The 26,943-nt window shown below is 47.6% G+C and overlaps 2 protein-coding genes and 1 long non-coding RNA gene across 10 annotated transcripts; 2 read left to right on the top strand and 1 right to left on the bottom strand.

Moving 5' to 3' along the window:
• The first annotated feature begins 34 nt into the window (after positions 1-34).
• On the top strand, positions 35-13,473 carry LOC120664444 (probable receptor-like protein kinase At2g42960). Its single transcript, XM_039943687.1, has 9 exons — positions 35-330; positions 1,280-1,961; positions 2,094-2,198; positions 3,687-3,809; positions 3,900-4,070; positions 4,251-4,380; positions 4,611-4,820; positions 4,907-4,977; positions 11,936-13,473. Exons 2-9 carry the CDS (start codon positions 1,297-1,299, stop codon positions 13,080-13,082), a joined length of 2,622 nt encoding a protein of 873 aa, XP_039799621.1. The 5' UTR covers positions 35-330; positions 1,280-1,296; the 3' UTR covers positions 13,083-13,473.
• LOC120664443 (hydroxyproline O-arabinosyltransferase PLENTY-like) lies at positions 5,519-9,385 on the top strand. 2 transcript variants are annotated; one of them, XM_039943685.1, is made up of 10 exons: positions 5,527-5,849; positions 5,982-6,489; positions 6,575-6,642; positions 6,713-6,914; positions 7,108-7,205; positions 7,294-7,363; positions 7,467-7,538; positions 7,664-7,777; positions 8,632-8,741; positions 8,874-9,385. In XM_039943685.1, the coding sequence occupies exons 2-9, from the start codon at positions 6,082-6,084 to the stop codon at positions 8,731-8,733; spliced, it is 1,134 nt and encodes a 377-aa protein (XP_039799619.1). In that variant the 5' UTR covers positions 5,527-5,849; positions 5,982-6,081; the 3' UTR covers positions 8,734-8,741; positions 8,874-9,385. The 2 variants fall into 2 exon arrangements, with proteins under 2 accessions (XP_039799620.1, XP_039799619.1); XM_039943686.1 differs by lacking the exon at positions 8,632-8,741 and having other exon boundaries at positions 5,519-5,849; positions 8,874-9,380.
• An 8,955-nt stretch (positions 13,474-22,428) lies between the features above and the next one.
• Positions 22,429-25,204, bottom strand: LOC120664441. 7 transcript variants are annotated; one of them, XR_005670889.1, is made up of 5 exons: positions 24,738-25,204; positions 24,254-24,648; positions 23,779-23,877; positions 23,375-23,603; positions 22,429-22,801 (listed from the first exon to the last, which is right to left on the bottom strand). It is a non-coding gene; the product is annotated as an uncharacterized LOC120664441 (long non-coding RNA). The 7 variants fall into 7 exon arrangements; XR_005670886.1 differs by having other exon boundaries at positions 23,375-23,525; XR_005670890.1 differs by having other exon boundaries at positions 23,779-23,872.
• Positions 25,205-26,943: the final 1,739 nt, after the last annotated feature.

Here is a 26,943-nt window from a genome sequence, read left to right as displayed (position 1 = left end):
TCCTTCCATTTTCTCACATCATTTTCCATTTCTCCATCTTCTCTCTCTACTCAGTGTAGTGACCTAACTTTAATGCCTGCTTCCTTTGTACTGTTGCCCCCTCTCCCCTCCTCCCCAAAATCCCCAGCATTGCGTCCCCCTCCCCGGAGCCGGCCGACGGCCTCCCATGGCCATCTGCTCTCCGACCAGACCGACGCAGCAGAGGGGCTGAGCCGAGGAACCAAGAGCTGGAACTGGAGGAAGAGAAGGAAGCGTCGAGCGGGGGTAGTACCACAAGTACCACTCCACGTCTCCACGGAGGTTTTCTCACCAGCCAGGGGATGTCAACAGGTTGCAATGGCAGTGATATCTCTTTTCTTTCCCCCAAATCCTTTTCATTTCTTTTGCGCATTTCTTTGTTTGGTTGGCATTGGATTGGACCAGTGCCTTCTTTGGTGCTGCCTCTGCTCGGAAGCTACTCCGGGTCACTGGGGGCCTGGGTGATGATTGGTTCTTTTTATCGATCCAGTGCTGTTGCTGTTCGGCTGTTCTTTCAAGACTGGTTGGATTGGATTCCTTTCTTGGGTAGTGGTGAGAGCGGCTTGATAGATCGAATCTTTTATAGAGAAAGGCTAGAGTGCAAAGTTTGGATTATTCGCTGTTCGTTTCCGCCGATTTGATAGGATTAGCTACTTCTCCCACACTGTGCGATTTCCCTCCTCTTTTCGTTCTTTTTCCTCACCTCTAAGGTGTTCTTCATCTGACTGCTCACTTGAAGGAGTGTTTGCCTGGGAAGGGGCAAGTGGCCGAAAAACAATTTGTCATTAGTGTTCTGTTTGTTTGGCCCATTTAACCCGCGTCACAAGAACCTTGCACTGCATATTCTTCCCATTCCCTCCTTATTAGCATTTATGATCAATGATGACTGGTTTTTTCGCGCTATGGACCAGCTTGATGCTATGCTGATAAAAATTCTACGGTTTAGTTTGGATGCAACCCTCTTTCCGTTGCCACTTGCCAGCGAAAGGGCCTCTAACCTAGCGGTTAGAGCACCCGAGTAGCACCAGCAGGCCCGGCTCGCCGGCAAAAGTTGGGGTTCGGAGGTTTTCTCGATCCATGGTCGAGGTTATCTTATACCTTAATCACAATGCCTTCGGGGAGGTCTTCCCCTGACGGCTCGAGCTTTTTTTCCGCTTGCCGGTATAAATGTACAATGCTCTGATCTTACGTTGAGTCTGTCTTCTTTGCCTTCTTTATTGAAGTGCTAAGCTAACATCACATTTCTGATGCTGGTGTGTAGGTTGCTGAGGAATAAAGATGACAACAGGCGAAATCCTGAGGGCAGAGTTATCTTCCAGGACGCCACTGTTTGGCCTGAGGCTATGGATTGTGATTGGCATCTGTATTTGGGTGGTAATCTTCTTTATCCTAGGTTTCATGTGCTTCTGGTCCATATATCGGAGGAAGCTGAAGAAGTCTTTTGATAACATCCCGGTGTCTCAAATTCCGGATGTCTCCAAGGAGATTGCAGTAGATGAAGTGCGTGAACATGCTATTGTTCAAAACGTTCATGTGCCAGAAAGCACACTGGCAGTGCAGGAGAAACATTGTGAAAAGGATTCTGGGAAAATGTTGGCGCACTTGGTTAGGAGCAAATCAAGTGATGCTGATAATTTGAGCCAATGCAGCTCGGCATACCAATGTGAAAGGGCTGGCAGTTCATATTCTGGCGATGAAGGCAGCTCAGGCAATGCTAGGAGGCAGTATTCTCAATATGCCACTGTCTCTGCATCACCATTGGTTGGTCTCCCAGAGTTTTCACATCTGGGCTGGGGTCATTGGTTTACCTTGAGAGATTTGGAGCACGCAACAAATCGGTTTTCTAAGGAGAATGTCATTGGAGAAGGTGGATATGGAATAGTTTTCCGCGGTCGACTTATAAATGGGACTGATGTTGCAATAAAAAAGCTTCTCAATAACATGTAAGAAGTTCTGAAATTTATTTTTACCTTATAGGACAAATTTCATCCCATATAGAACCTGAAATATTATTCAGTCCTCTTTGATAGTTTCATGTCTCAACATATTGATAATGTTTTTATATGTCACTGCAGGGGCCAGGCAGAAAAGGAATTCAGGGTTGAAGTTGAGGCAATTGGACACGTCAGGCATAAGAATCTTGTCCGCCTTCTAGGATATTGTGTCGAGGGAATCCATAGGTGAAGCTATTTCCCAATCAAATGCATTGACTGATGGCTACTGTTTCTCTGCTTTCATATATATGTACTTTCATAGGATGACTACTGATTCATATCTAATTGCTTTCTTGGTTGATAAAATCCTGAAGCTAAACCCTTAAAAAATTAGCACTTGATTAAACTTTGAGAATGCACGTGCCAAAGTATGTTAGTATATCCATTCAGCTATTCCATTTCAGCTCTTGAAACTTTTATCCATTAACTCATAATCATTATTATTGAAAGGAAAACTCTTTTTCCTCGCCAAGTCCTCAATCGAGATTTCTCATTTTGTTTCACTTTTTATTCGTTTGATACCACATTGAATAAGTTATGGCAAAACCTTGTAAGTTAGGACCCAGTAGAAGTGCACATGTTCATTGGTCCATCACTCTGCCTTAGTGACCTGCTTGCTGACAATGTGATTCCATTATTCATCAATTTATGGATGCCGTTTCTTTACGTATCTCTTGATGCATGTATGGTGCAAACTTGTATGATACCTGTTATGGTTTTAGACATCATGGTACTAAACGATATTCTTTTGGCTCGGAATCCGTTGGATATATAATTTCCGTGCTTATGCATGAATACAAAGGGCCTCCAAATGTGTGGTATTCAGAAGTATTGTAAGTCTAGTGGACCATGGACTATGTCCTACCACAAAGTATAGTAGCCACTCAAGGAATCCTTGATCAGAAATCAAGCAGCTACCAATCACCAAGCTGTTAGCATCACCATATATAGCTCAAGAAACAATTTTCGACTAAATTCTTGCAGTATTGCTGTCTTTATACAGTGAAGTGTAATTGTGTAATGTGATGATAAGCCTTAGAATAGGCCAATGGTTACGAAATATTCATCAAAGGTGGGTAGATTGCACTGGAAATATTCTGAGATCTAAAGTGTCTAGAATCTCATGTTTACCTGATTAACAACATAAATAGTTTTCATAAAGACAAATTGTATCTACTTTAAGATGTGTGCCTGACTGTCTATTTCATCTTGATCTTCTAGAAGTTTAACTGTGCTCCTGCTACCACATGTTATATTGATTGTTTCAACTAAAGGTTTTATAGTTTTTCAGAGCAAAGACTCAATTAGTATTTTGGATATACATTTTCATTTTTAATTTCAGCTTCATATGAGACTAAATAAATGCATAAAGTTGCCACACCTTCTACAAAAGAAAATATATTCACAGTAGTGATCTGAGAGTAACTTGAAGGTATCCAAGACAACGCCTCTCAGTTTTAGCTTTTGATCTCATTACTGGCCTTAAGATTTGGTGAAACTAGGCAATTAAAAATCTTTATGAGAACACTTGATTTTCGATTGAATAAAAAACTTGACGCTGTTAATGTTTGCTTTTGCTTTATCCATCTAGATTCAGCCCTGATAATCTGTTTTGGATGCACCATGAAACCTATCTGGTTTGTAATCTTCTCATGATTTATCTTGTCATTCCAGGATACTTGTGTATGAATATGTGAATAATGGAAACTTAGAACAGTGGCTTCATGGTGCCATGCGACAACATGGTGTTCTTACTTGGGAAGCCCGGATGAAAGTCATTCTTGGAATTGCTAAAGCGTAAGAAACGAACCATTCACCATTTTGCCTCTCTTTTTTTATGCATATGGTTTGTTGTGTAAAATAATTTTGTAACTGAACAATATGCAGGCTTGCTTATTTACATGAAGCCATAGAACCAAAAGTTGTGCACCGTGATATCAAATCGAGCAATATCTTAATTGATGAAGATTTCAATGGCAAACTTTCTGATTTTGGATTGGCTAAGCTCTTGGGCTCAGGGAAGAGCCATATCGCAACTCGAGTTATGGGAACTTTCGGGTATGTTCTTTGCTTGCTCTTTCATTTTTTAGTGCTTTGCTTCACTAACGGGAATGTGTGGCATTCACTTAGGTTAGGACATTTACAAGTTGACATATTTGTTTTTCATGATAAGAACAATTAGCTTTGTGGAACTTCACATGAAACAACCATTCGTACACTATTTTGCTACTGTTTCAGGTATGTGGCCCCTGAATATGCCAACACTGGTCTGCTAAATGAGAAGAGTGATGTTTACAGTTTTGGGGTGCTATTATTGGAAGCAGTGACTGGGAGGGATCCAGTTGACTATGGTCGGCCGGCTAATGAGGTGAGCATCTACTATTGTCCCATGCACGCTGAAGCAAGCCGTCAACACCAGTAGCCATTTGTTTCGCAGCAAAACACCATCTACTAAGAGAGACAATATATTTCAGGTGTATGGTTATCTTGCATTTATTTCTAGTGGCCCTTATGCCAAATGTATTTTTTTTAGTTTTGTACGCTGCAATGCCTTGTCAGCTTTGAGTGTTGATCTGGTGCTACGTGCCTTCTGTGCAGGTGCATTTGGTGGAGTGGCTGAAAATGATGGTCGGCTCAAGAAGAGCTGAGGAGGTAGTGGATCCTGATATGGAGTTAAAACCAGCTACTCGTGCTCTGAAGCGTGCTCTTCTAGTGGCACTGCGATGTGTCGACCCAGATGCTGAGAAAAGACCCACTATGGGTCAGGCTGTTCGGATGCTTGAGGCGGAAGATGTCCCGTCACGGGAGGTTTGTACATCACCTTTATTTGGTCGATACAATCACACTTTAATTATTGTGAAATAAGTCTAAAGTTGTGCTGTGATCCTCTGAAGGACCGCCGGAGCCGGAGGGGCCACAGCAGCAATGCAGACAACGAGTCCAAGGCAAGCTCAAGCGAGTTTGAGATAAGCAGTGATCGAAGAGAGTCGGGACCATCCGCGAGGTTTCAGTCCTAACTCCTGATGAGAGCACAGTGGATCATCCAAGAACTCGGTTTCAGACCGGCGATGGCCAGCGTTGGTAGAGATAGAATGGCATTGTATTTCTGGAGGACGTTGCATTTTGTACTGTAGGTATTATCCTTGGTGGTAGCCAGATTAGAGAGCAGAGTCGGATCTATTTCCTGAGAGATTGGGACTTGCTGTGAATCCTATTCCTCCTATTCTGTTTGTCCAGCAGCTTGTACAGAAATTTATTTTTCTGGTTTTTGGTTAGGACTTTCTTTCCAGCCAGTAGAAAAGATGATCGTCTCTTTGCTGATGTGTGATGAGTGTCTTGAACTCCTCAATGTTCTCTTGAGGTTTCTGTGAAATTTATTATTCAAAAAAAAGGTTTCTGTGAAATTTCGAAGCAGGGCCATTATCTTGTAAACCGAATCGCTGGCTGCTACGAAATGCTGACAACTGACACGGAGAGAAATGAGAGCAGGTTTGGAATTTCTGAATGTCACCGAATACGATCCATAACAGAAGGCAGGCCGGCCGGCACACGCGCTCCCTCTTCTTCCTCCTGAGGTCACCCCCCTCCTCCATAGCCCCAGCTAGTGATTGCCGCCCACCCACCCACGCAGTGCCGACCTTCTTGTTGCCCCCGCCGGGGTCCAGCCCGCTGGCCGGCGGCGCTCCCGCGCCGCCTTGCCTTCGCTGTCGGCCGAACCGCCAAAACCACCAGATCCTCTGCAACGAGTTCCTCTCCTTCCCACGCCGTCACCGCGGCGGAGGCGACAGCCGCTGACCGCTCAGCCCTCTCCGGCCGGCCACCGCCTGCCTCGTCGTGGTGAGCACCCCACGCCTCGCCCTCCCCTTCCCTTCCCGCCATCTTCTTCATCCGATCCCTCAGTTTCATCCGCCGAGGGCGATCCCAGACTCAGATCCGGCCATCGACTCACCCAGCGCTATCACCCTGCAGGCTTCGAAGTGACTCCGGCGATCGGTCCCTCGCTGGCGCTGCCGCGCACGGCTCGACAAGAGTAGGCGGCGCCCCCTGGTTGCGGGTTGGGGCGTGAAGGATGAGCGGGAGGAAGAATGCCGGAAGCACCTCCCCCTGGATGCTCATCCTCATCTCCCTAGTATGCTTCTTCGCGACCTACAACTTCCTGACGATGCCCAGCCGGGGTTGGGACGGGCCGCGCAAGTTCCTCGGCGGGGGCGGCGGGGATCGGGACTCGGCTGTCTCGTACAGGTCGGGCTCTGGTTCGGGCCCCAATAAGCGGTTCCACGTCGCGCTGACGGCGACGGATGCGCTTTACAGCCAGTGGCAGTCCCGGATAATGCACTATTGGTACAAGGAGATGAGGGACCGGCCTGGGTCCGATATGGGCGGCTTCACAAGGATCCTTCACTCGGGGAAGCCTGATGGATTGATGGATGAGATACCCACCATGGTGGTTGACCCGCTTCCTGAAGGCAAGGATAAGGTGAGGCCTTGGTTGCTCCTTTTGCGATGTTTGTTTTGCTACATACAGCATTATTATGTTTTTGCTGATACAATGATTTGCTCAGGGATACATTGTCTTAAATAGGCCTTGGGCGTTTGTCCAGTGGCTGCAGAAAGCAAAGATCGACGAAGAGTAATTATATTTCCTTTATTTGCTCATGTTCGAATAATTTATCTATGTTCTCATAATGGTTCAATTGCAGCTATATACTAATGGCGGAGCCAGATCATATCTTTGTGAAGCCTTTGCCAAACTTAGCCCATGGTGATGAACCAGCGGCTTTTCCATTTTTCTACATCAAACCAACCGAGAACGAGAAGATATTGAGGAAGTTCTTTCCAGAAGAAAAAGGACCTGTCTCAAAAATCGATCCCATTGGCAACTCTCCGGTTATAATCAAGAAGGTATCTCATGATTAATAGAATCTTGATTTGGATATGATGCTTGACAATATATCATATGTGCCCATGCTTTGTTCTTAGTTTTTATAGTTCTGGAAAAGAAAATACTGATTTTGTGTTAGTGACATCCAATCTGTTTACCTGTCATGTCAATATTGGTTAACCTATTATGGATGCATTTACATAACATTTTTAGGCTCAACTTGAGAAGATTGCAACAACCTGGATGAATGTTTCACTACAAATGAAAGAGGATCAGGAGACAGACAAAGCATTCGGATGGGTCTTGGAAATGTCAGTATAAAATTATTCTCTGCTTTTATTTATTCTCTTCAACATGTATCATTCCTATTAATTTCTTTTTTTTTCCTTATATTTGTAGGTATGCATATGCTGTTGCTAGTGCACTGCACGGTGTGCACCATAGTCTCCGTAAAGATTTTATGATTCAGGTGTGGACTGCTGAGAAGTCTTGTCACTAGTAGTAGATAGATCATCACTTAGTTGAGTGATGGCAGTTTATATCATTAAAGATGTGCTTGGTGATGATTGCAGCCTCCTTGGGACCTGAAATCAGACAACACATTCATCATCCATTACACATATGGATGCGATTATTCGATGAAGGTGACTATACTTCAACCTAACCATCTATTGAATATTCAACATTCTGCTGCTGCATATTGTTCAGTAAATTCTATTGATCTGCATCAGAGAAAGATTATATGCTTGTGTTTTTTTTTCTAACTCAGGGTGAGCTAACTTATGGGAAAATTGGTGAGTGGCGTTTTGACAAAAGATCTTACCTTCAATCACCACCACCAAGAAATCTTTCACTACCCCCTCCAGGAGTTCCTGAAAGTGTGGTATGTGCATAATGTTTTGTATCGTGGTATGCATGTTGCCCATTTGCTTCTGTAGATGGATGGGTTTTCATGTTTGTGAAATTCTTGAACTACTTGTTGAATGCATATAAATTTATCTCTATTGTTGCACTATATCACATCAATTTTTCTATTCTTGCACCCTCAAGTTTAGGTTAGAGTGTGCTCCATTGCATCATGTTGGAAATAAATGACTGGGTACAATCTTGTTGAGATAACTTGAATATTGATGTTTGTCCTATGTGGTCTTAACTCTTAATCCTGCATGTAGTTTATTGTATACATTGTTGGAGATTTGTTGTAAGATATTGGCTAATTAGGCTAGGCGATCTATCCTCATGAATTTTATCCTCCTATCTTTTGCACACTTGTTTGAGTTATTCTTTTCTACTAATGGTTAGGAAGATGTTGGAGTATTGGTTTCTAGAATTTAAGTGAACCAAACAGTTTATTTCTAAGTTGTTTATCATCGCCTGATGTTCTAATATTTTTCTGTTATCAAAATTAGAAAACCATGGTTTGTTAGCTTAAGCTTTGTGATCATATTGGTACCGACATTATTAACTGCTTTTATCATCTAACTCTAGAACATGATACCTAGCAAGTTTACAATTACTAAACTATACAGCCCCTAGGCCCCCAAAAATACACGTCTAGATGTTGAGGACAATAGGAAATACTAGAAATGGAAGATAATCAGCTGATCGATTCCTCAATGATATGTGTGTTCAATCAGCATTATACATTTGTGCTATTGTAATATGGGTTCAACACCAAAAGCATTATTCCGATTGTCCAGAGCTGCTGAAGTGTTATTATTGCTGTTGGTTGTCCAGAGCTGTGCCATTTCTACTGGCAATCCACACGGCAATGGACACTTGAGGAAGCTCAAATGGCATCGCAAGTTCAATGCAAATTCCTGGGAGCATTTATGTTGAACAGCATGGTTCCTTTATACTTATTTGTCCTTCATGCTCTATAGCCTTTGTATCTTTTAATCAATATGTTTGAAATCAGGGTTCCCCTTCCCCAACAGGCCACCCTATGTCCGTATGTTGATCTGAATTTCCTTTTCCAGGTCACCCTTGTGAAGATGGTCAACGAGGCCACGGCAAACATTCCAGGGTGGGAGGACGAAAGATAACTGATGGTATTGCTGAGTCGTAGCTTGTTTCAGCTTCCAGCTAGTATGGTCTTTGTTGGAAAACATGGAAGAGTACCACTGGCCAATTAAAGAAGAGTATTCAATCTCATAGTGTAGGGCTGGCCAATTTTCTACGGTTTAACATAGGTTAGTGTTTGGGAAGGAAAAGTTATATTCACTTTGATCTAGCGAGTCACATCATTTTTGTATTGTAAATCAGAAATATAGGCTTTTGGTTACACTTGGTTCATTTTGCCACGTTATAAAGCGGAGATGTAGTTTAGAATCCTCCAATGCATACCATGAGAGGTCTGTAAAAACTAAAAAGTCATCTTGGGAAAAAATCTGCTGGAGTGCTGACAACATCCCCTAGCGGTTGCACTGAAACCACCAAAAGCTTTTCAGAAATAATCCAATATAACATGATATGCTGTAGCATAAGTGTTTTTCTTTGGAACCTATTTGTGCAATACTGCTATTTGCTCTGTAATGCTGTATTATTTTGTTCTGCTCAGAATACAAATGCTGCCGTCTAGTATCGAAAGACTGCCTTTGCATAGTTAGGATTGTACTCCCCCGCCATCAATGTATGCCACAATTTTGTTGATAAATACTCGTTCCATGTCCCCCCAGAGCACGATATCCTCTTTTGTCAGTCTTGATTACATGTTCGTAGCAGGCGATATATGTGCTGTGATTTGAAAATGATGGCATGGCCGGCACGAGTAGGGCTGGACCAAAAACTCGTAACTCGCTAGCTCGCTCGACTCGCTCGTTAATGGCTCGGCTCGAGCTCGACTCGTTTTATAATGAGCCAGCTCGTTTTATAACAAGCCAGCTCGTTTTATAACGAGCCAGCTCGAGCTGGCTCGCGAGCCGCTCGCGAGCCATAACGAGCCAGTTAATTATGAAGCCAGCAAATTTAAATGGGTGCATTGTTAAAGACAAAAAATTCTAATGACTCATATTTGAAGAAAATGAGTGCTGCAATGTTAAACAAATTTGATAAATATTTGGAAGAGAAGAACAATGTCATGGTTATTGCTACAATCCTTGACCCTAAGTTCAAAATGATATATATTCAGTTCTATTTTAGTCAGCTTTATGACTCCTCAAGGTATGAACAAGAGGTTGCTTATATAAAAAATGAGTTAGAATAGTTGTATAAGAAGCAAGAATTGGAACAATACTGGAAAATGGGTAAGAAGAGCAGCATAAGAAGCAAGAATTGGAACGAGCCAAACGAGCTATAACGAGCCAAACGAGCCATACTCTGTGATGATGTGTGTTCATATTGTCTCTCTACATTGGCTCGCGAGCCAAACGAGCTAGCTCGAGCTCGCTAACGAGCCGAGCCGAGCTAGCCTGCTGGCTCGTTAGTATAACGAGCCGAGCCGAGCCAATATGTTAACGAGCCGAGCTATAACGAGCCGAGCCATAACGAGCCGAGCTGGCTTGATATCCAGCCCTAGGCACGAGAACAGACGAGGAGGTGACTTGAAACCAGCCACCCGTGCTCTGAAGCGTGCTCTTCTAGTGGCACTGCGATGTGTGATGTGTCGACCCAGATGCTGAGAAAAAAAAAATCCACTGCCATAGTGGTTTGAGGCCGAATATGTCGTCATGAGAATGGATACAATGTCGTCATGCGAGGTCTGTACATTCCTTTGTTTCGCTAATAAAATTACACGTTAAGTATGCAGAGTCGGATATTGCATTTAGTACTGTACAGTATGAGTTATCCTTTCCTAGTTTCCTTGGTGGTAGCCAGCTTAGAGAGCAGAATCGGATCGATTCTCTGACGGCTGAAAGATTGAGACTTACTCACCCTGTTTTGCTCCAGCACCAGCTAATAATATTTTTCTCTCACACAACTCCAACAGCAGCCACCAGCCAGTCAGCAGTGTTTTTCTCTCACACCACTCCAGTAGCAGCCTCCAGCACCAGCACAACGAACAGAGTGACTTTATTTTTCGGATTTCTGGTTAGGACTTTCCAGGCAGTAGAAAAGATGATCGTCTATTCGTCTCATTGCTGATGTGATGAGTATCTTGAACCCTCAGTGTTCCCTGTGAGAGAAATTTGTTCGATACTACGAATTACTGACCACTAGCACTGAGGCAAAACGAGAGCTGAGTGCAGGTTTTCACTAATGTCTTTTTCTTTTCGAGATGTACTGTACGCTGAATTCCTTTTTTTTTTTAGGGTGGGGACCGTGACGAAGCCATGGGCCTCATTCGTTTACTAGGCCGAGTAGAACCACCCGCGGAGCCCATAAGAAGCACCATTTCGCCATTCGCCGAACCCAGAATATCTCTCCACCCACAACTTCCATCTCCTCCAATCTCGCCGTCGCCTCGCCCTCGCCTAAACCCCTAAGCGGAGAAGAGGAGCCCTCGCCCCTCGCCAATCGCCATGGCCGCCACCGCCGCCATCCACCTGCGCCCGCTCCGCTCCTTGGCCTTCTCCTCCGCTAGGTCCCGCTCCCTCCTCCACCTCCTCGCCCGCCCACTCTCCTCTTCCCAGGCATCCTACGCCTACCCCCCTTCCCCTTCCCCCGCCGCCGCTCCCAACCATGTCCACCAGCCCCATCAGCAGCAGTGGGCTCCGACGCGGAACCCCCCTCCCCCGGGACCCCCTCCACAGTGGCCCCCACAGGGACATCCCTCTCCGCCCCCTGCGGGGAACTACCAGCAGCAAGCTCCGCCACCGCCTCCGCCGCCCCGCGGTTATGGGCCTCCACCGCCCGGTGGCCACGGTCCTCCGCCGCCCCGCGGCTACGGGCCTCCACCCCCTCACCAGCATGTGCCGCCTCCGCCACCACGCGGCTACGGGCCTCCACCACCACACCATCAGGGGCCACCTCCACCGCCCCGCGGATACGGGCCTCCACCACCGCAGGATCAGGCGCCGCCTCCGCCGTCACGCGGCTACGGGCCTCCACCACCGCAGGATCAGGCGCCGCCCCCGCCCCACGGCTACGGCCCTCCGCCCCCGCAGCAGCACTCTTCTTCGCCGCCGCCGCCTCCTGAACCTGTGGCGGGGCCGGGGGAGCTGATGGGACTGTGCCGGGAGGGACGGGTGAAGGATGCCGTCGAGCTTCTCGCCAACGGGGCGCGCGCCGACCCGCCCGCCTTCTACGAGCTCGCAGCCGCCTGCTCCAACCCCAAGCTGCTCGAGGAGCTCAGGAAGGTGCACGACTTCTTCCTCCGCTCGCCCTTCCGCGGCGACCTCCGGGTCAACAACAAGCTGCTCGAGATGTACGCCAAGTGCGCAGCCATGCCCCATGCCCGCAGGACGTTCGACAATATGCCTGACCGCGACATGGACTCGTGGCACATCATGATTGATGGTTACTCGGTGAACGGGCTTGGGGATGAGGCGCTGCGGCTGTTCGAGCTGATGAAGGAATGCATGGCATCGACCAGCCAAACCTATGTGCTTGTGCTCAATGCTTGTGCCAACTCGGAGGCCATTGAGGAGGCATTCCTCTACTTTGATGCCATGTCCAGGGACCATGGCATTGAGCCTGGTGTGGAACACTATGTTGGGATCATTGAGGTCCAGGGGAAGTCAGGGCATCTCAACGAGGCTATGGAGTATATCGAGAAGCTGCCGTTCGAGCCCAACGCCATGTTGTGGGAGTCAGTCTTGAACCTGGCACGTATGAATGGAGACATTGATCTTGAGGACAGAGCAGAGGAGTTGTTGGTGTCACTTGATCCATCCAAGGAAAATCCTAAGAAGCTACCAACCCCACCTCCAAAGAGGCGTCTAGGGATTAATATGCTTGATGGGAGGAACAAGCTAGCAGAGTACCGGCTGCCACCCAAGATTGAAAAGAAGGTAGTCAATGAGCAGAGATATGTCCCAGATACAAGGTATGTGCTCCATGACATTGATCAGGAGGCCAAGGAGCAGGCATTGCTGTACCATAGTGAGAGGCTGGCGATTGCTTATGGTCTGATTAGCACCCCAGCAAGGACTCCGCTTCGCATCATTAAGAACCTAAGGATCTGCGGGGACTGCCATAATGCCATCAAGATCATGTCAAGGATCGTTGGGAGAGAGCTTATTGTTAGGGACAATAAAAGGTTCCACCATTTCAAGGATGGAAAGTGCTCTTGTGGAGATTATTGGTGAAGATGGATGGCCATCCAAATGTGGTGTGACATTGAAGTCTTCTTCTTGTCAGGATTGCTGCTATCCTATATGAATATGTGCTGACTGCCATGGTTTCAATTCATAATAAGCAATATAAGGTATCCTGATGTTGATGTTCGTACTGGCTCATCCTTAAATATACTTACCATATGCTTAAGGTCCTTGGCTCCTAGCACTTGTATCTGTGGCTCTGTGCAAGATTATCAGGTCTTGATGCAGTAATTGATCCTGCGATCCTTCTCTATAACAATATTATTGTTTATGTGGGAAACATGTGCAGTTTGGATTATAATTATATGGTTGTTTTCTTTGTAAGTCATAATTTATTATATGGTTTTAAGGGCTTAGTTCTTCCTCACGTTGGATCTTATATTTTTGCACAAAACACTTTTTTTTCTTGTTTGGTTATGTGGAGTCAAGTGAACTAGCATTTTTGTTGCTGTAAGCAAGACAATTCTTTTTATTACTCAAATGCTCTTCTATCTGTAAGGGTTTGAGTTTGTCAGCGTAAGAAAGAATTTGCTGCTATTTGTCTAGCCATTGGTAAACCTCTTAATGTATAATAATGACATACTTGTATTGAGGACTACATTCGCTCAGTTCGTTTGGCTTGTCAGCCAACAAGCCGGCAGTACTGTTCTCTCATTCTAAATCAGCACCAGCTACCAGTTACCTGCCAGCCAGCAGTACCTCTGTTACGCGGATACTCCTAGGAGGTGGCGTATCCATATCCGATACGTATCGGATACGGATACGCCTCGGATACGTTTCTAGCCGTATCATGAAAAAACGGATACGTATTTGCTTGGATACGCGTATTTGATACTTTCGGGCCAGATGGGATACAACCCAAAGCAGTAATCAGCCCACCCAAATGCTGTTTTGGTAGTAGGAGATGATACAAAATGATGAACTTGCTGCAATAGAACTATAGAACTAGATGAGCAGCAACTGAAGAACCCTTTGTGGAATCAGTTGTGCTTTTAGAGAAGGCTAGTTATAGAGGTAATGTTATATGGACATGCAAGTATTGCACATCTGAGTATAGGGGAAGTTACTCAAGAGTAAAATCTCACTTGCTGAATGTCTATGTGATATTTATGTGTAATTATTAATTATCCTAACCGTATCCCCGTATCAGTGTTTTTTTGGGAAAGTGCGTATCCGCGTATCCGATACCCGTACCAGTATCCGTGTAACATAGAGCAGTACTGTTCTCTCATAACAAATCAGCACCAGCCACAGCCAAGCGAACACAGTGATTGTCTTTTTGCTACCATCCAGTATGAATATATCTTGAATGCTAATCTTTCAATGCATAAGAAATATATCGAGATCAGCATATGCTATTGGTCCAGTGGACTAGCATTTTGATCGCTTACAATTGTTTGCCCACTTGACCAGGGCATCTAATCCTGCCCAAGGTTAACCTAACCGGTGGGAACCGGTCCGGTTTGACCGGTTACCGGTCAAACCGGTCCGGTCCGGTTCCGGTTCCGGCCGGTACCTAACCGGCCAAAATTCAAATTTTAAATTTGAATTCAAAAAATGAAAAATTCTCAAAAAATTCCTAAAAATACTTCAAGGTGTGATGAATCTAATGGTGTCAAATTTTCTCAAAAATTCATTCATTTAGTATAGTTTGTGAGAATTTAAAGTTAAATCAAAAAAGAAAAAGAAAAAAAATGGGCCGGCCCATAAAGGCCCACCGATCAAACCGGTCAAACCGGCCGGTAAACCGGTCAAACCGGTCGGTAAACCGGTAAAACCGGCCGGTAAACCGGTTGCACGGGAGCGTTTGAATTTCAAACCGGTCAAACCGACCGGTAAACCGGTCAAACCGGCCGGTAAACCGGTCGGAACCGGTTGCATGGGAAAATTTGAATTTATTTGAATTTGGATTTAAATTCAACCGGTTTCCACCGGTTACCGGCCTAACCGGTCCGGTAAACCGGTACCGGAGGGCGGCGGTAACCGGTTTCCGGTTGGGAAATAAAACCCTGATCCTGCCTCGGCGGAACAATTCATTAGGATGGTGGGGCAGCTGCGGACACCACTTGTTTGCATTTTCCCTCTCCAAAGGTTCTTCCAGTACAAGATTAAAAAAAAAAGCAGTAGTTGAAGCTGACAATTTAGAAGAATTTTCTTCATGAGTTAATCATGCCTTGCATCTGAGACTTCTTAAGTTCATCAGGGTACTAAAGAAGAAGATCCTACTGTTTGCCTAACAATTGATTAGTCAGTCTCTTAAGTAATCAGTCATGGCATACTTGTATTTAGTTGTATTGATTTTTTTTGTGGTCAAATAACTCTATTGTATCTGTTGATGCACTACCTGATACCTAAAAAAAACATTATCTGCATCGATATTTTATGGTTTGGTAGGAGATCACGTGCTTGTTCAGAATATGGTTGAGGCTTATTTATCTTTGGATTGATGAGCAAGTAAAATTAATCTTGCGTGTATACAGAAAGCACATATTTTTGTTTGATTTTGTGAAATCCATCTTGGATAAGCATATGCCACTGCTATCGGTCCGGGTACTGGCATTTTCATTGCTCACCGTCTGCTGCATCAGCGCATCAATTCGAGGTAGAGTGGGGCAACCAAAACCACCAGTCGAAACAGTTTGCAAGTGCTTTCTGTCCCCTCCCCCCTCTACAGATTGTTAATAGGATAAGCCTACGAAACATTAAAAGTTGGCTCCGGCACGTTGGAAGGATTTTGCTTCATGATCGCGTACGATGGCGAACGGACGCCGAGGCCAAGCGAGCGGCCATGGTCGTGTTGGTGGTGCGATGCGCCGGTGAGGTGAGAGAGAGATGGCCCTGCCGTGTGATTGTGATGTCACCTGGGGGCAGAGGAGGAAAAACGAATAAATAGCTGCACAATGGGGGCTCCTATATGTCTTCCGCAAGATCCAACTGATGGCGCATTTAAAATTTTACTAAAAAAATGTTGAACCAATATTTCAAAAATATTAAACCAATATTGAACCAGCATCTCAAAAATATTGAACCAACATTTCAAAAATATTGAACTAGCATCTCAAAAAATGTTGAATCAATTTTTAAAATGTTGAATCAATTTTTAAAATGTTGAACAAATTTTTTTCTTTCATCTTCTTCTCCGGTGTCGGCGGCTGTGCGGCGGCGCTGGGTGCGGGCGGCGGGGCCCGCGGCGGCGCGCGTGGCCGGCCGGGGTGCGCGGGCCGCGGCGGCGCGCGTGGCAGGCTGGGCGCGCGGGGCCAGCGGGGGCGAGCGGCGCACGGGGCTCGCGGGGTAGGGCGCGGGTTCCGGCGGCGCGCGGGAGGATCTAGGGGAAGAGAGAGAGGAATGAGGAGTGAGGAAGAGAGAGGAAGCTAGAGTTTGGTTGGATCTAAGAGCTATAATTATTTGCACGAATCTCAAACACTGGAAGGTAAGTTGGAAAAAATCTTGCGGAAAATGGACATGTTTTCTGGCACGCGTCCACCCGAAAGGCCGAAAACCTTGTCCGGCCCAAAATCTACTCGGGCCTTCTATTGGTTTTTTTAGGCCCATCTCATCTATGAATCGGCCCGGTAGCTGCATGATTCTGGTATTGTGTGCCTGTTCCCTTCTGTGTTTACTAGGTTCATGCCCGTGCATTGCAACGGGCAGCAAAAGATATCCGGCGCAATACATAGAGTTTCAAAATTATATTAACAACATATTTTGTATTGCAATGGGCATCAAATACAAAAAATAACAATATTTTAAAAACTTTTACAACCACACACCTAAACAGCTTTACAACTTCGCATCAAAATTCTCCAGAGTTAAAATAGGGCCAAGTTGAGGTTAAAAAAAATAATGAAGATTAATCGGTTCGCCTAATCCCAAAGGATAAAAGAACTCTAGCAAAGATTTGTATCAAAATGGACTTTGTACAAGATAGTATATGAGCCAGTCTAATCAAGATGAATGCTATGTGGCTTGAAAGAGTGTTGATTCTCAATGAATAAGGATTACAGGGAGATTACATATATATAAGCCTAAGAGACCAAGGGTTCATGGTGTGAACACACTACCAGGAGAGGTCTGGTCGGGAATTAAACTAGCACAAGGAACTAGGGGGCTGCATAGGGAACAGGGAGAGACCCATTCACACACACACACACGTATTCTAACACGCCCCCGCAGTCGAAGCGTCTGGTGTCCAGACATTGAGACTGGAGCAAAACTCTGTGAATACTGAAGTGGGCAGCCCTTTGGTGAAGATGTCAGCGAATTGGGAGGTCGTCGGGACGTGAAGAACACGAACATCGCCAAGGGCAACGCGCTCCCGAACGAAGTGTAGATCGATCTCCACATGTTTGGTGCGCTGATGCTGAATAGGGTTCGAAGACATGTAGACTGTGCTGATGTTGTTGCAGTAAACCAGAGTTGTCTTGCGCAATGGGGTGTGCAGCTCGGACAACAACTGTCGCAACCAGGAAGCTTCAGCAACTGCATTTGCAACGGCCCTGTATTCTGCTTCAGCGCTAGAACGAGAGACTGTGTTCTGGCGCTTAAACGACCAAGAGATGAGACTGTCACCAAGGAATACAGCATATCCGGAAGTGGATCTTCTTGTATCTAGACATCCTGCCCAGTCCGCATCTGAGTAGACGATCAGCTCAGTATGGGATGATGGTCGAATCAGCAAGCCCAGATGCAGTGTGCCACTGATACAGCGCAGGATGCGCTTTAGGGCGGCAAGATGGGGTTCCCGCGCATCGTGCATATGAAGGCAGATCTGCTGCACTGCATAGGAGATGTCTGGTCGTGTGAATGTCAGATACTGAAGAGCGCCTGCTAGACTGCGGAAGTCTGTCGGATCAGAGACGGGAGGGCCATCAGCAGGGAGTTTTGGATTCATATCCACATGAGTGGAGCAAGGCTTGCAGTTGGACATCCCGGCGCGGTCAAGAATGTCTATCATATATTGACGCTGTGAGGGAAACAAACCAGAGGGAGTGTGCTGGACTTGCATGCCGAGAAAGTGATGGAGCTGACCAAGATCCTTCATGGAGAACTCGTGCTGGAGAGTACTGATGGTTCGTTGCAGAAGTCCCATGGAGGAAGCTGTGAGGACAATATCATCAATGTACAGCAAGAGATAGACTGTGTCTTGACCCGAGTTGTAAACAAATAGAGAAGGATCTGTCTTGGCTGCAACAAAACCGAGCTGAAGAAGGAAGGAGGCAAACCGACTAAACCAAGCTCGTGGTGCTTGCTTGAGGCCGTAGAGGGAGCGGTTGAGTCGACAGACATGACCTGGGCGAGCTGAATCCTCAAATCCTGCAGGCTGAGCACAATACACAGTCTCAGACAGATTACCTTGGAGAAAGGCGTTGTTGACATCCAGTTGGTGGATTGGCCAAGAACGCGAAAGGGCCAAGGAGAGGATTGTCCTGACTGTTGCTGGCTTAACCACTGGGCTGAATGTCTCATCAAAATCTACTCCAGGTCGTTGTGAAAAGCCACGGAGCACCCAACGCGCCTTGTAGCGCTCAAGAGACCCATCAGCCTTGAATTTGTGCTTGAACACCCACTTGCCAGTGACCACATTAGAGCTAGGTGGTCGTGGGATGAGATCCCATGTGTTGTTGGCGAGAAGAGCAGAGTATTCGGCCTCCATGGCAGTACGCCAGTTTGGGTCAGCGAGAGCAGCCCGATATGTCCGAGGAACTGGGGACAGAGGTGCCACTTGATAGAGAGCAGGGACACGAAAACCATGCTTGGCTCGTGTTGTCATGGCGTACTGATTTGTTACCGGAACAGTGGGGACGGCACCGGCAGGGAGGCGCTGGGCGGGTGTCGCAGGTGGAGCAGCGCCAGCGCCAGATGGGGAAGCCATAGGCGCCACAGCTTCAGCACCGGCTGCGGCAGTACTGGGGGCCGTAGAGGCCGCGGCATCGACTGCTGCAGTGTTGGGGGCCGTAGTGACCCCTGAGGCAGGAGCGCCGCGTCGGGTGTACACGACCCCGAAGCGTCCGCGCGGTGGAAAAGCGGGCGCCTGGAGAGCGACGGTGGAGCGGCTGGAGGCGGAGGGAGGAGCCGCGGCGGATGGGGCGGCATCGGTAGCAGGGGACGCCCTACTGGGCGTCGAGGCCTCTGGAGGAAGGCAGCCGCTTGGGGGCGGCGCACTCTGTGGGCCGAAGGGGGCCGCCGTCCTGCAGGCGGAGGACGGCCCAATTGATGGAAGGGCAGCCCACGTAGGAGCCGGACCAGAGTCCAGCAGGCCAAAGCCCCAGGATGGCGCGGCCGGTACTGGTCCTGTTGCCTGGGAGGAGGCCGCACGTGGCAGTGCGGGCGGTGTACCTGCAGAAACAACATGGGGTGATGGTGGAAATGGCACCAGCGAGGGGTTAGTGTCCTCTAAAAAATCAAAAGCTTCATGTGGAGTTGGTGAGGAATCTTCGGCAAAGGGAAAGGAGTACTCGTCGAAAATAACGTGTCGGGAAATGATGACCCGATTTGTGTTGCGATCAAGACAGAGGTACCCTTTGTGATGTGAAGAGTATCCAAGAAAAACACATAGGGAGGAGCGAGGGGCAAGTTTGTGGGGGGGGGGGGGGTTGTGGCGGAAAGGTTGGGATAGCATTTGCAGCCAAAAACCCGAAGATGCTCGTAGGAGGGCTGAATGCCAAAAAGGGCAAAGTGGGGTGTGGAGAACTGGAGGGTTTTGGTTGGTAAGATGTTAAGGAGGTAGGTGGCTGTCCCCAGGGCAGCGGCCCAGAAGTGGGGGGGGGGGACGCGGGCATGGAACAGCAGGGAACGAACAACATTGTTTGTAATACGGATGATGCGTTCAGCTTTACCGTTTTGCGCGGAGGTGTAAGGGCATGACATACGAAGGTGAATGCCATGGGATAGGAAGAACGAGCGGGCGCGGAGGTTGTCGAACTCGCGGCCATTGTCGCATTGAACTCCTTGGATGGTGGCACCGAACTGTGTGCGCACATAAGCAAAGAAATTAGACAAGGTGGAAAAGGTGTTGGATTTCAGACGCAATGGGAACGTCCATAGGTAATGCGAACAATCGTCGAGAATAACCAGATAATATTTTTGACTAGAGACACTAACAACAGGAGAAGTCCATAAATCACAATGTATTAACTGGAAATTATGAGTGGCACGGGAGGAGGATGCATGAAATGGGAGACGGATATGTCCTCCTAATTGACATGCATGACATAGACCATCATTTGTGGTAGCATTACACTTAATGACAGAGGAGATGGCGAGCTTGGAAAGAGCTTCAGGTCCCAGGTGTCCGAGACGTTGATGCCAAAGCGAGGAAGGTGACGAAGCGAGGAGCGCCGAGGCCGGGAGATGCAAGGGGTAAAGAGGCCCGGAGCTGTCACATCTGACGATCTCGCTCCGAGTGGGAAGATCCTTCACAAAACAACCAAAAGGGTCAAATTCCACGGTGCAATTGTTGTCAATGGTGAACTGGCGAACGGAAATTAGATTCTTAATAAGGTTCATGGCAACAAGAACGTTATTAAGATGAAGGTTGTCCGAAAGATGGGCAGTGCCAGTAGAGGTAACAGGTACAAGGTTTCCGTTACCGACAACAATGCTAGAAGGAGAATGAACAGAAGAAGTGGTAGGTGAAAGAATACCAGCGTCGGAGGTCACGTGATTGGTGGCTCCAGTGTCGAAATACCAATTCTGCTGGGCGGGCTGTTGAAGCTGGAGAGTCTGAAATTGGGCTGCCAGAGCCTGTTGATCCCAGCCAGCGTTGTTGTAGAGGGCCGGCGAGGAGTAGGCAGCGGGGCCTGGTGCTGGCGCTGGAATGCCCCACTGGCCGGCCCACTGGCCAGGGAAGCCAGCGAGAAGAGCCTGAGGCTGCTGGGCCGGTCCAGCAAGGTGTGGCGCAGAGGGACCCCGGGGTCCGGGCCACATGTGAATGGACCCGGCCCACGGGTTTTGGAAGCTGGGCCAGCCGGGCCCTCCTGGCGCAGGGGAAGAGCCAGCGCCGAGAGCAGGGGGCGCCGAGCCGCCGCCGCTGGCACCGTGGTGGCCGGGAAGACCGCCGCAGCCGGAAGGGCCACCCCCGCCGCCCCCGCCTTTGCCATTGCTGCGCTTGCCACCGCGCTTGCCGCGCTTGGAGGGCCCCCATGCGTGGAACCAGGGGGACCTGCTGATGCGGCGGTGGCTGTGGGGCGGGTGCGGGCGAGCGGGTGTTGGTGAAGCTTTTCCCGCCGGATCTGGTGAAGAGGGCGGTGGCTGGGGGTGCTTTCTCCATGGTCAGTTCCTCGATGCGCAGATCGTCTCGAACTTGCAGGAAGCTGGGCAGAGGGTTGGTACGCCGGAGGTGAAGACCGATGGCAGTGAACCGCTCGTTGAGACCCCGGATGATGTTGAGGACGAGGGTGCGGTCGGAGATGGGTTCACCGAGATCGCGCAGGTCCTCCGCCTTGCGTTTGTAGAGGCAGCAGTACTCGGCGACGGGGAGGTCGCCCTGAGAGAAGGTGCGGAAGTCGGCGTCGGCGTAGAGGGCGCGCGTCGCCTGGTTGCCAAGGAATTGAGATTCGATGGCGAGCCACATCCGTCGGGCGGTGGTGTTGCGCTCGGAGACGGTGTCGGCAAGGTCGTCGGAGATGGTGCCGAGAAGCCAAGTCCGGACGACGCAATCCATGCATACCCAGTCGGCGGAGGTGGAGACGGCGATGTCGGAGAGGACATGGCAGTTTAGGGAGTACTTTCCAACCGTGAGGAGGAAAGACTCACGCCAGCGGGGGTAGAAGGTGGACGTCACGTCGAGGAGGAGCGGGACGAGGGCGCGAATGTTTTGCACCGAGACGGCCTGCGCGTGAAGGTTGAGGAGCACAGCGGCCTCATGGTGGGCGATGGCGTCGTAGTCCGGAGCGTCGGCGTCCTCAGCGTGGTCAGACAGGTTGTCGCCATCGTCCGGGGGAGGAAGGTTGGCAACGGCGCGCTCGCGGGCGGCGCGGATGCGAGCGTCGGCCGCGTCACGATCGGCCTGAGCGAGGAGGGCTTCTTGCTCGGCGTCGGCTGCACGAGCGAGGGCAGCATCACGCGCGGCCTGGGCGCGGACGCGCTCCTCGGCGGCGGCCGCCAGCGGCCTCGGCGGCGGCGGCCTCGTCGTCTTGCTGACCCGCCATGGGACGAAGACCCGCCATGGGACGCGCTGGAGCAGCGTCAGATGGGCGCGCTTGGAGCGGCGATGAAGGGGCACAGCGGAGCAGCACCAAGCGGCGAGCGTGGAGGTGTGTGGGGGTGCGCTTGATAGCAGCGCCAGGAAGAGCGGAAGAAAGGGGAAGGGCCAAGGCTGTAGAACCTAGGCGAATGATACCATGAAAGAGTGTTGATTCTCAATGAATAAGGATTACAGTGAGATTACATATATATAAGCCTAAGGGACCAAGGGTCCATGGTGTGAACACCCTACCAGGAGAGGTCTGGCCGGGAATTAAACTAGCACAAGGAACTGGGGGGCTGCACAGGGAACAGGGAGAGACCCATTCACACACACACACACACACGTATTCTAACATGGCTATTGCTACTTCCAGTTTTGTTTCCAGCGTGCTGCACCGGTACTGAGCTCCGGCGATTGCAAACTTTCAAACATCAAGCAGCAATCTTCACCATGAATGAAGGCGTACAAACTTGCTTCTGATGCTTGAGCTTTAGAGTCAATTCAGATTGAGCCGTCCATTCTGAAGAGAACCAAATAGGAAATCTTGAAGAGAAATACAGAAATGCATGATACGATTACATTACAATTTACGAGGCACTTCAGATGAAAAGGTAGCACCTTCAGCAAAACTCACAAGAGATCACATGCTATAGACCCTATTCATCATATTTGACACCCTCTTTCAACTCACGAAATGGAATCAACCTAAATTATTTGGCCAAGTGGTCAGCATATGGTTTTACGGAACTATGGTTCACATCCACCAAACAGACAGCTGATTATGCTCTGGACTTGGCTGAAACTATAATTCTGATCTCCCTAAGTATCTATGCAATATAATCTCTTGGCACAACAGAAAAATCATCACAAGTAGTTGCACACTAAAATGGAATTTAACTCCACATATTTCATCTGAATTTATAGAACAACGAAGTAGATAGTGCTAGGCACTGATGGTTGCTGCAATTGAATCAGGCATCACATTAAAATCAAGCCATCATGCACCAATTCCCAGGATTACGTCAGAATCAGGCCATTATCCAACAAACTGCAGCAGAGAGCAAAGCATATTTAATCAGGCAATAGAATTTACCTAGAGGCTTCAATCACCAATGCGTAGTGTCCAATAGGTTTGGAGTATAAATGATTTCCATCTCCACCGACCACATGAGATCAGCCATTTAAATTGAAATTCAGAAGTGAAGTGATAAAATCCAAATTCAGAAGTAATATCCAAATCTGACCTACAAGCAGAGACAAGATGTTCTGAGTTGGCATACATCTCCAATTCGGTCATATTGCAGAAACTAAAGTTTGTATCACTGCACCCAAGTCCGCGCGTTGCCATGGGTTTCAAAAAATCTCCATATGATAATAGGAGGAAAAAAACATGATTATCATCAGACATTACAATCTTCATAATCTTGACAAAAAAAATCTAGGATGAGCTAAAGAAAGTAAGAAAACCCTTTGGCGCCAGGTTCAGTGAGATCATACCTTTCAATAAGTACACAATCCAGGAGCCAAAACTTCAGTTTTTTTATCCTCTTGAAATCTCAATATCGATCGAAGTAACACTTGGAATGATTTTCTGAGCTAGTGATTTGGAAGAAAACAAAATAAAAGCAGAGAGAAATTTAGATAGCTAGCTGGATTGTTGTAACCTTGCAATGCATCTTTCCAAGAGTTTCCATCATCAAAGCCATAGTTGATTAATTTACGATAACAAATAGGCATGGGCCAACATCCAGAGTTTATTGATTTAAAAGAACTGACATGGATTATTATATAGGTATGATACCAATTTTGCATTAATGCCGCAATCAAGCAGGCAAAAGAAAAGAAAAGTTGTACATGCAACTAATTGTTTGTTGGTTCATCCGTACATCAATATGTGCTAGGCATACATATGGCAATAAGAATATGTGCTAGGCATACACATGGCAATAAGAATAACATAGCTCTACTTTACCTGTCAATTGGAGGAGGAAAAGAGAGAACACCCCTATAAGGCTATAACCATATTGCTGGCATCCCTGCACAATGTGAGCACAACTGCCACTGCCACCCCGTTGTGCGCCACTGCCACCCTCTGAAACCATCAACCGGCCGGAACATCCCTTCCACCTCAGCCATCATCCTTTCCTGCTCGTATGCCTTCATCATAGAGTTCCATTAGAAGACATTCCGGTGGGGAATTCCATCGAACACCCTGCGTGCAGCAAGATGATCACTGAGGTAGGAGTACATGGTGATCATCAGGAAGTGAACGGTGTGCCTGAACTTCTCAAGGAGCACGTGGCCCGCTGTCACCACCTCCGTGCGCCCTTGACCTTCATGTCGTTGCTGTCGGCGTCAATTTTTAAGCTGTCGAACAAAATTAACAGGAGGAGGACAACAACATGAGGATAGAATCAGCCGAATCAAACGAGGACATTGAAACAAAAAGCTCTCACATTTGATCTTGTAGCTGCGTGGTCCTGCTGCGGCGTTGGGTCGGCCCCTGGATCGGCGGCGGCAGCAGCCCCCTGCACTCGCACCCTAGCGGCGGCCTCCTGCACCTGCGGCGGCGGGTCCCCGGACCGCAGCGTGGGCGGCGTGGGCGTCGGGATCCGCTCGTGGGAGAGGGCTTAGGGATGCGGAAGCAGGAAGGACGACCTCGCGGCACTCTTGGAGTTGTTGGCGACCGGATGGGTTTGGGCGGAGCAGATCGGGCCGGAGCATTTTGGGGCAGAGCAGATCGTGGTGTAGTGGCGGAGGTGGCGGGGGCAGAGGAGGCAGCGCGGATCGGTGACGCCGGGGGCGACGCAGCGGACGTCGCGGCAGCCGGGGATGGAGCGGCGGCTGCGGGGACTGCGGGCAGGGATTGAGCGGCGGCGGCGTACATGAGGGGGGCGACGTTTTTTTTTCAAAAGAAGAAACGGCCGCGGCGCGGCGACAGTGGAAGCCGTGGATGGAGCGGGCGGCGGCGCGATGGGCTCGCGATGAATGGCGCGTCCGCTCGCGATGAATGGGGAAGAACCAATTTCACAGAGTTGTGGTGGCATGAATCGAATTTTCCCAAGAAAGAAGTCTATTTTTGACCATCTAAAATCTGGTGCCGGTTTGGTTTTGTCCATGAAACTCTAAAATCGGGTATCTTTAGCCATTCAACTATCAAAACCGTTCAAATTTAACCATCAGGCTGTTTTGGTGGATGATTTTAATTTTTTTATTTATAATTAAGTCCTTGGATCTTAAAATAATTATTACTTTTTGCTCGTACCTCCGATTTATGTCATTCGTGCGGTCACGTGTTTGTAACGGTGAGATTTATCTTTTAAAATATTCTTTATACTATTTTATCACTATTTATTATGTTATTCTTATGTTGTTGTGTAAAAACAATAATATAAGAAAAGTAAAAAACAATTATAAAATAATAAGAACAACATTTTAAAAGATAAAGCTCATCGTTACGACCACATGACCACAGGAATCACTTAAATTAGAGATATGAGGAAAAAATAGTAATTATTTTAAGATCCAAGTACTAAACTATAAATAAAATAGTTTCTCGTATCTCCGATTTAAAATGATTACTATTTTTTCGCGTATCTCCGATTTAAGTGATTCTTGTGGTCATGCCTTCGTAACTATGAGCTTTGTCTTTAAAAATATTATTTATATTATTTTGTAACTATTTATTTTATTTTTTTATATTGTTGTTTTTACACAACAATATAATAATAATATAACAAATAGTGATAAAATATTATGAAGAATATTTTAAAAGATAAAGCTCACCGTTACGAATGTGTTATTGCAAGAATGACCTAAATCTGAGGTACGGGCAAAAAGTAATAATTATTTTAAAATCTAAAGACTTAATTGTAAATAAAAAAATTAAAACCAACCACCAAAACAACTCGATGATCAAATTTGAATGGTTTTGATAGTTGGATGGCCAAAAATATCCGATTTTGGAGTTCGATGGCTAAAACCAAACCGAGGCTAGAATTGGATGGTCAAAAATGGACTTCACTCAATGGGGAAAGGGCGCCGGATTATCAGGGACGGACGCGGGCGGGCAGGGGGACCTGGGGAGTGCGCGAAGCATCGGACGATGGTAATTGGCTCGACGCGGGACGACGAAGGACCGGAGCGATCGGACGGAGCAAATTGCCCCAAGGCCGGACGACGATAGACCAAGGGACCAAAGACCAAACAAAACGTCACCCTTAGCTCCTTTTCTATCTATATATATACTATAAAGAACCTAAACAATTGAAATATTTTTTACTAAGATTTTTCTACCCACTTACCTCACAACTCATCTCTGTGAGATCCACGTGCAAGCGCAAATTATTTGACAGGATGAGTGGTGAACTGAAAACGACGCCCGCACCAGTGCAATCGGGCGAGCGCGCCCCCGTCCGTGAGTTTTTTTCTTTTTCTTTTTCACCGCAGGGTTCTCTACCCTCCCCTCCATACCCGCAATCTAATTGGCCCTCCAGCTTCCGTGATTGCAGCGTCGAGATCCCTCCCCTCCCGCCGCCGCGCTGCTCCCCTTCCTTCCCCTCCTCCCTGCGACCCTGCCTCGCTGCGTCGGCCCTCCTCTCCCACCGCACACCCCTCCTCCCTCCCCTACTCGGTCCCCTGCGTGGAGCGGCGGCAGGGCCG

The sequence above is a fragment of the Panicum virgatum genome, chromosome 3N (genome assembly GCF_016808335.1).
Source record: "Panicum virgatum strain AP13 chromosome 3N, P.virgatum_v5, whole genome shotgun sequence".
Classification (NCBI taxonomy): domain Eukaryota; kingdom Viridiplantae; phylum Streptophyta; class Magnoliopsida; order Poales; family Poaceae; genus Panicum; species Panicum virgatum.
Note: the sequence above shows the minus strand (reverse complement) of the source record. Positions and strands in the feature narration are given on the sequence as shown.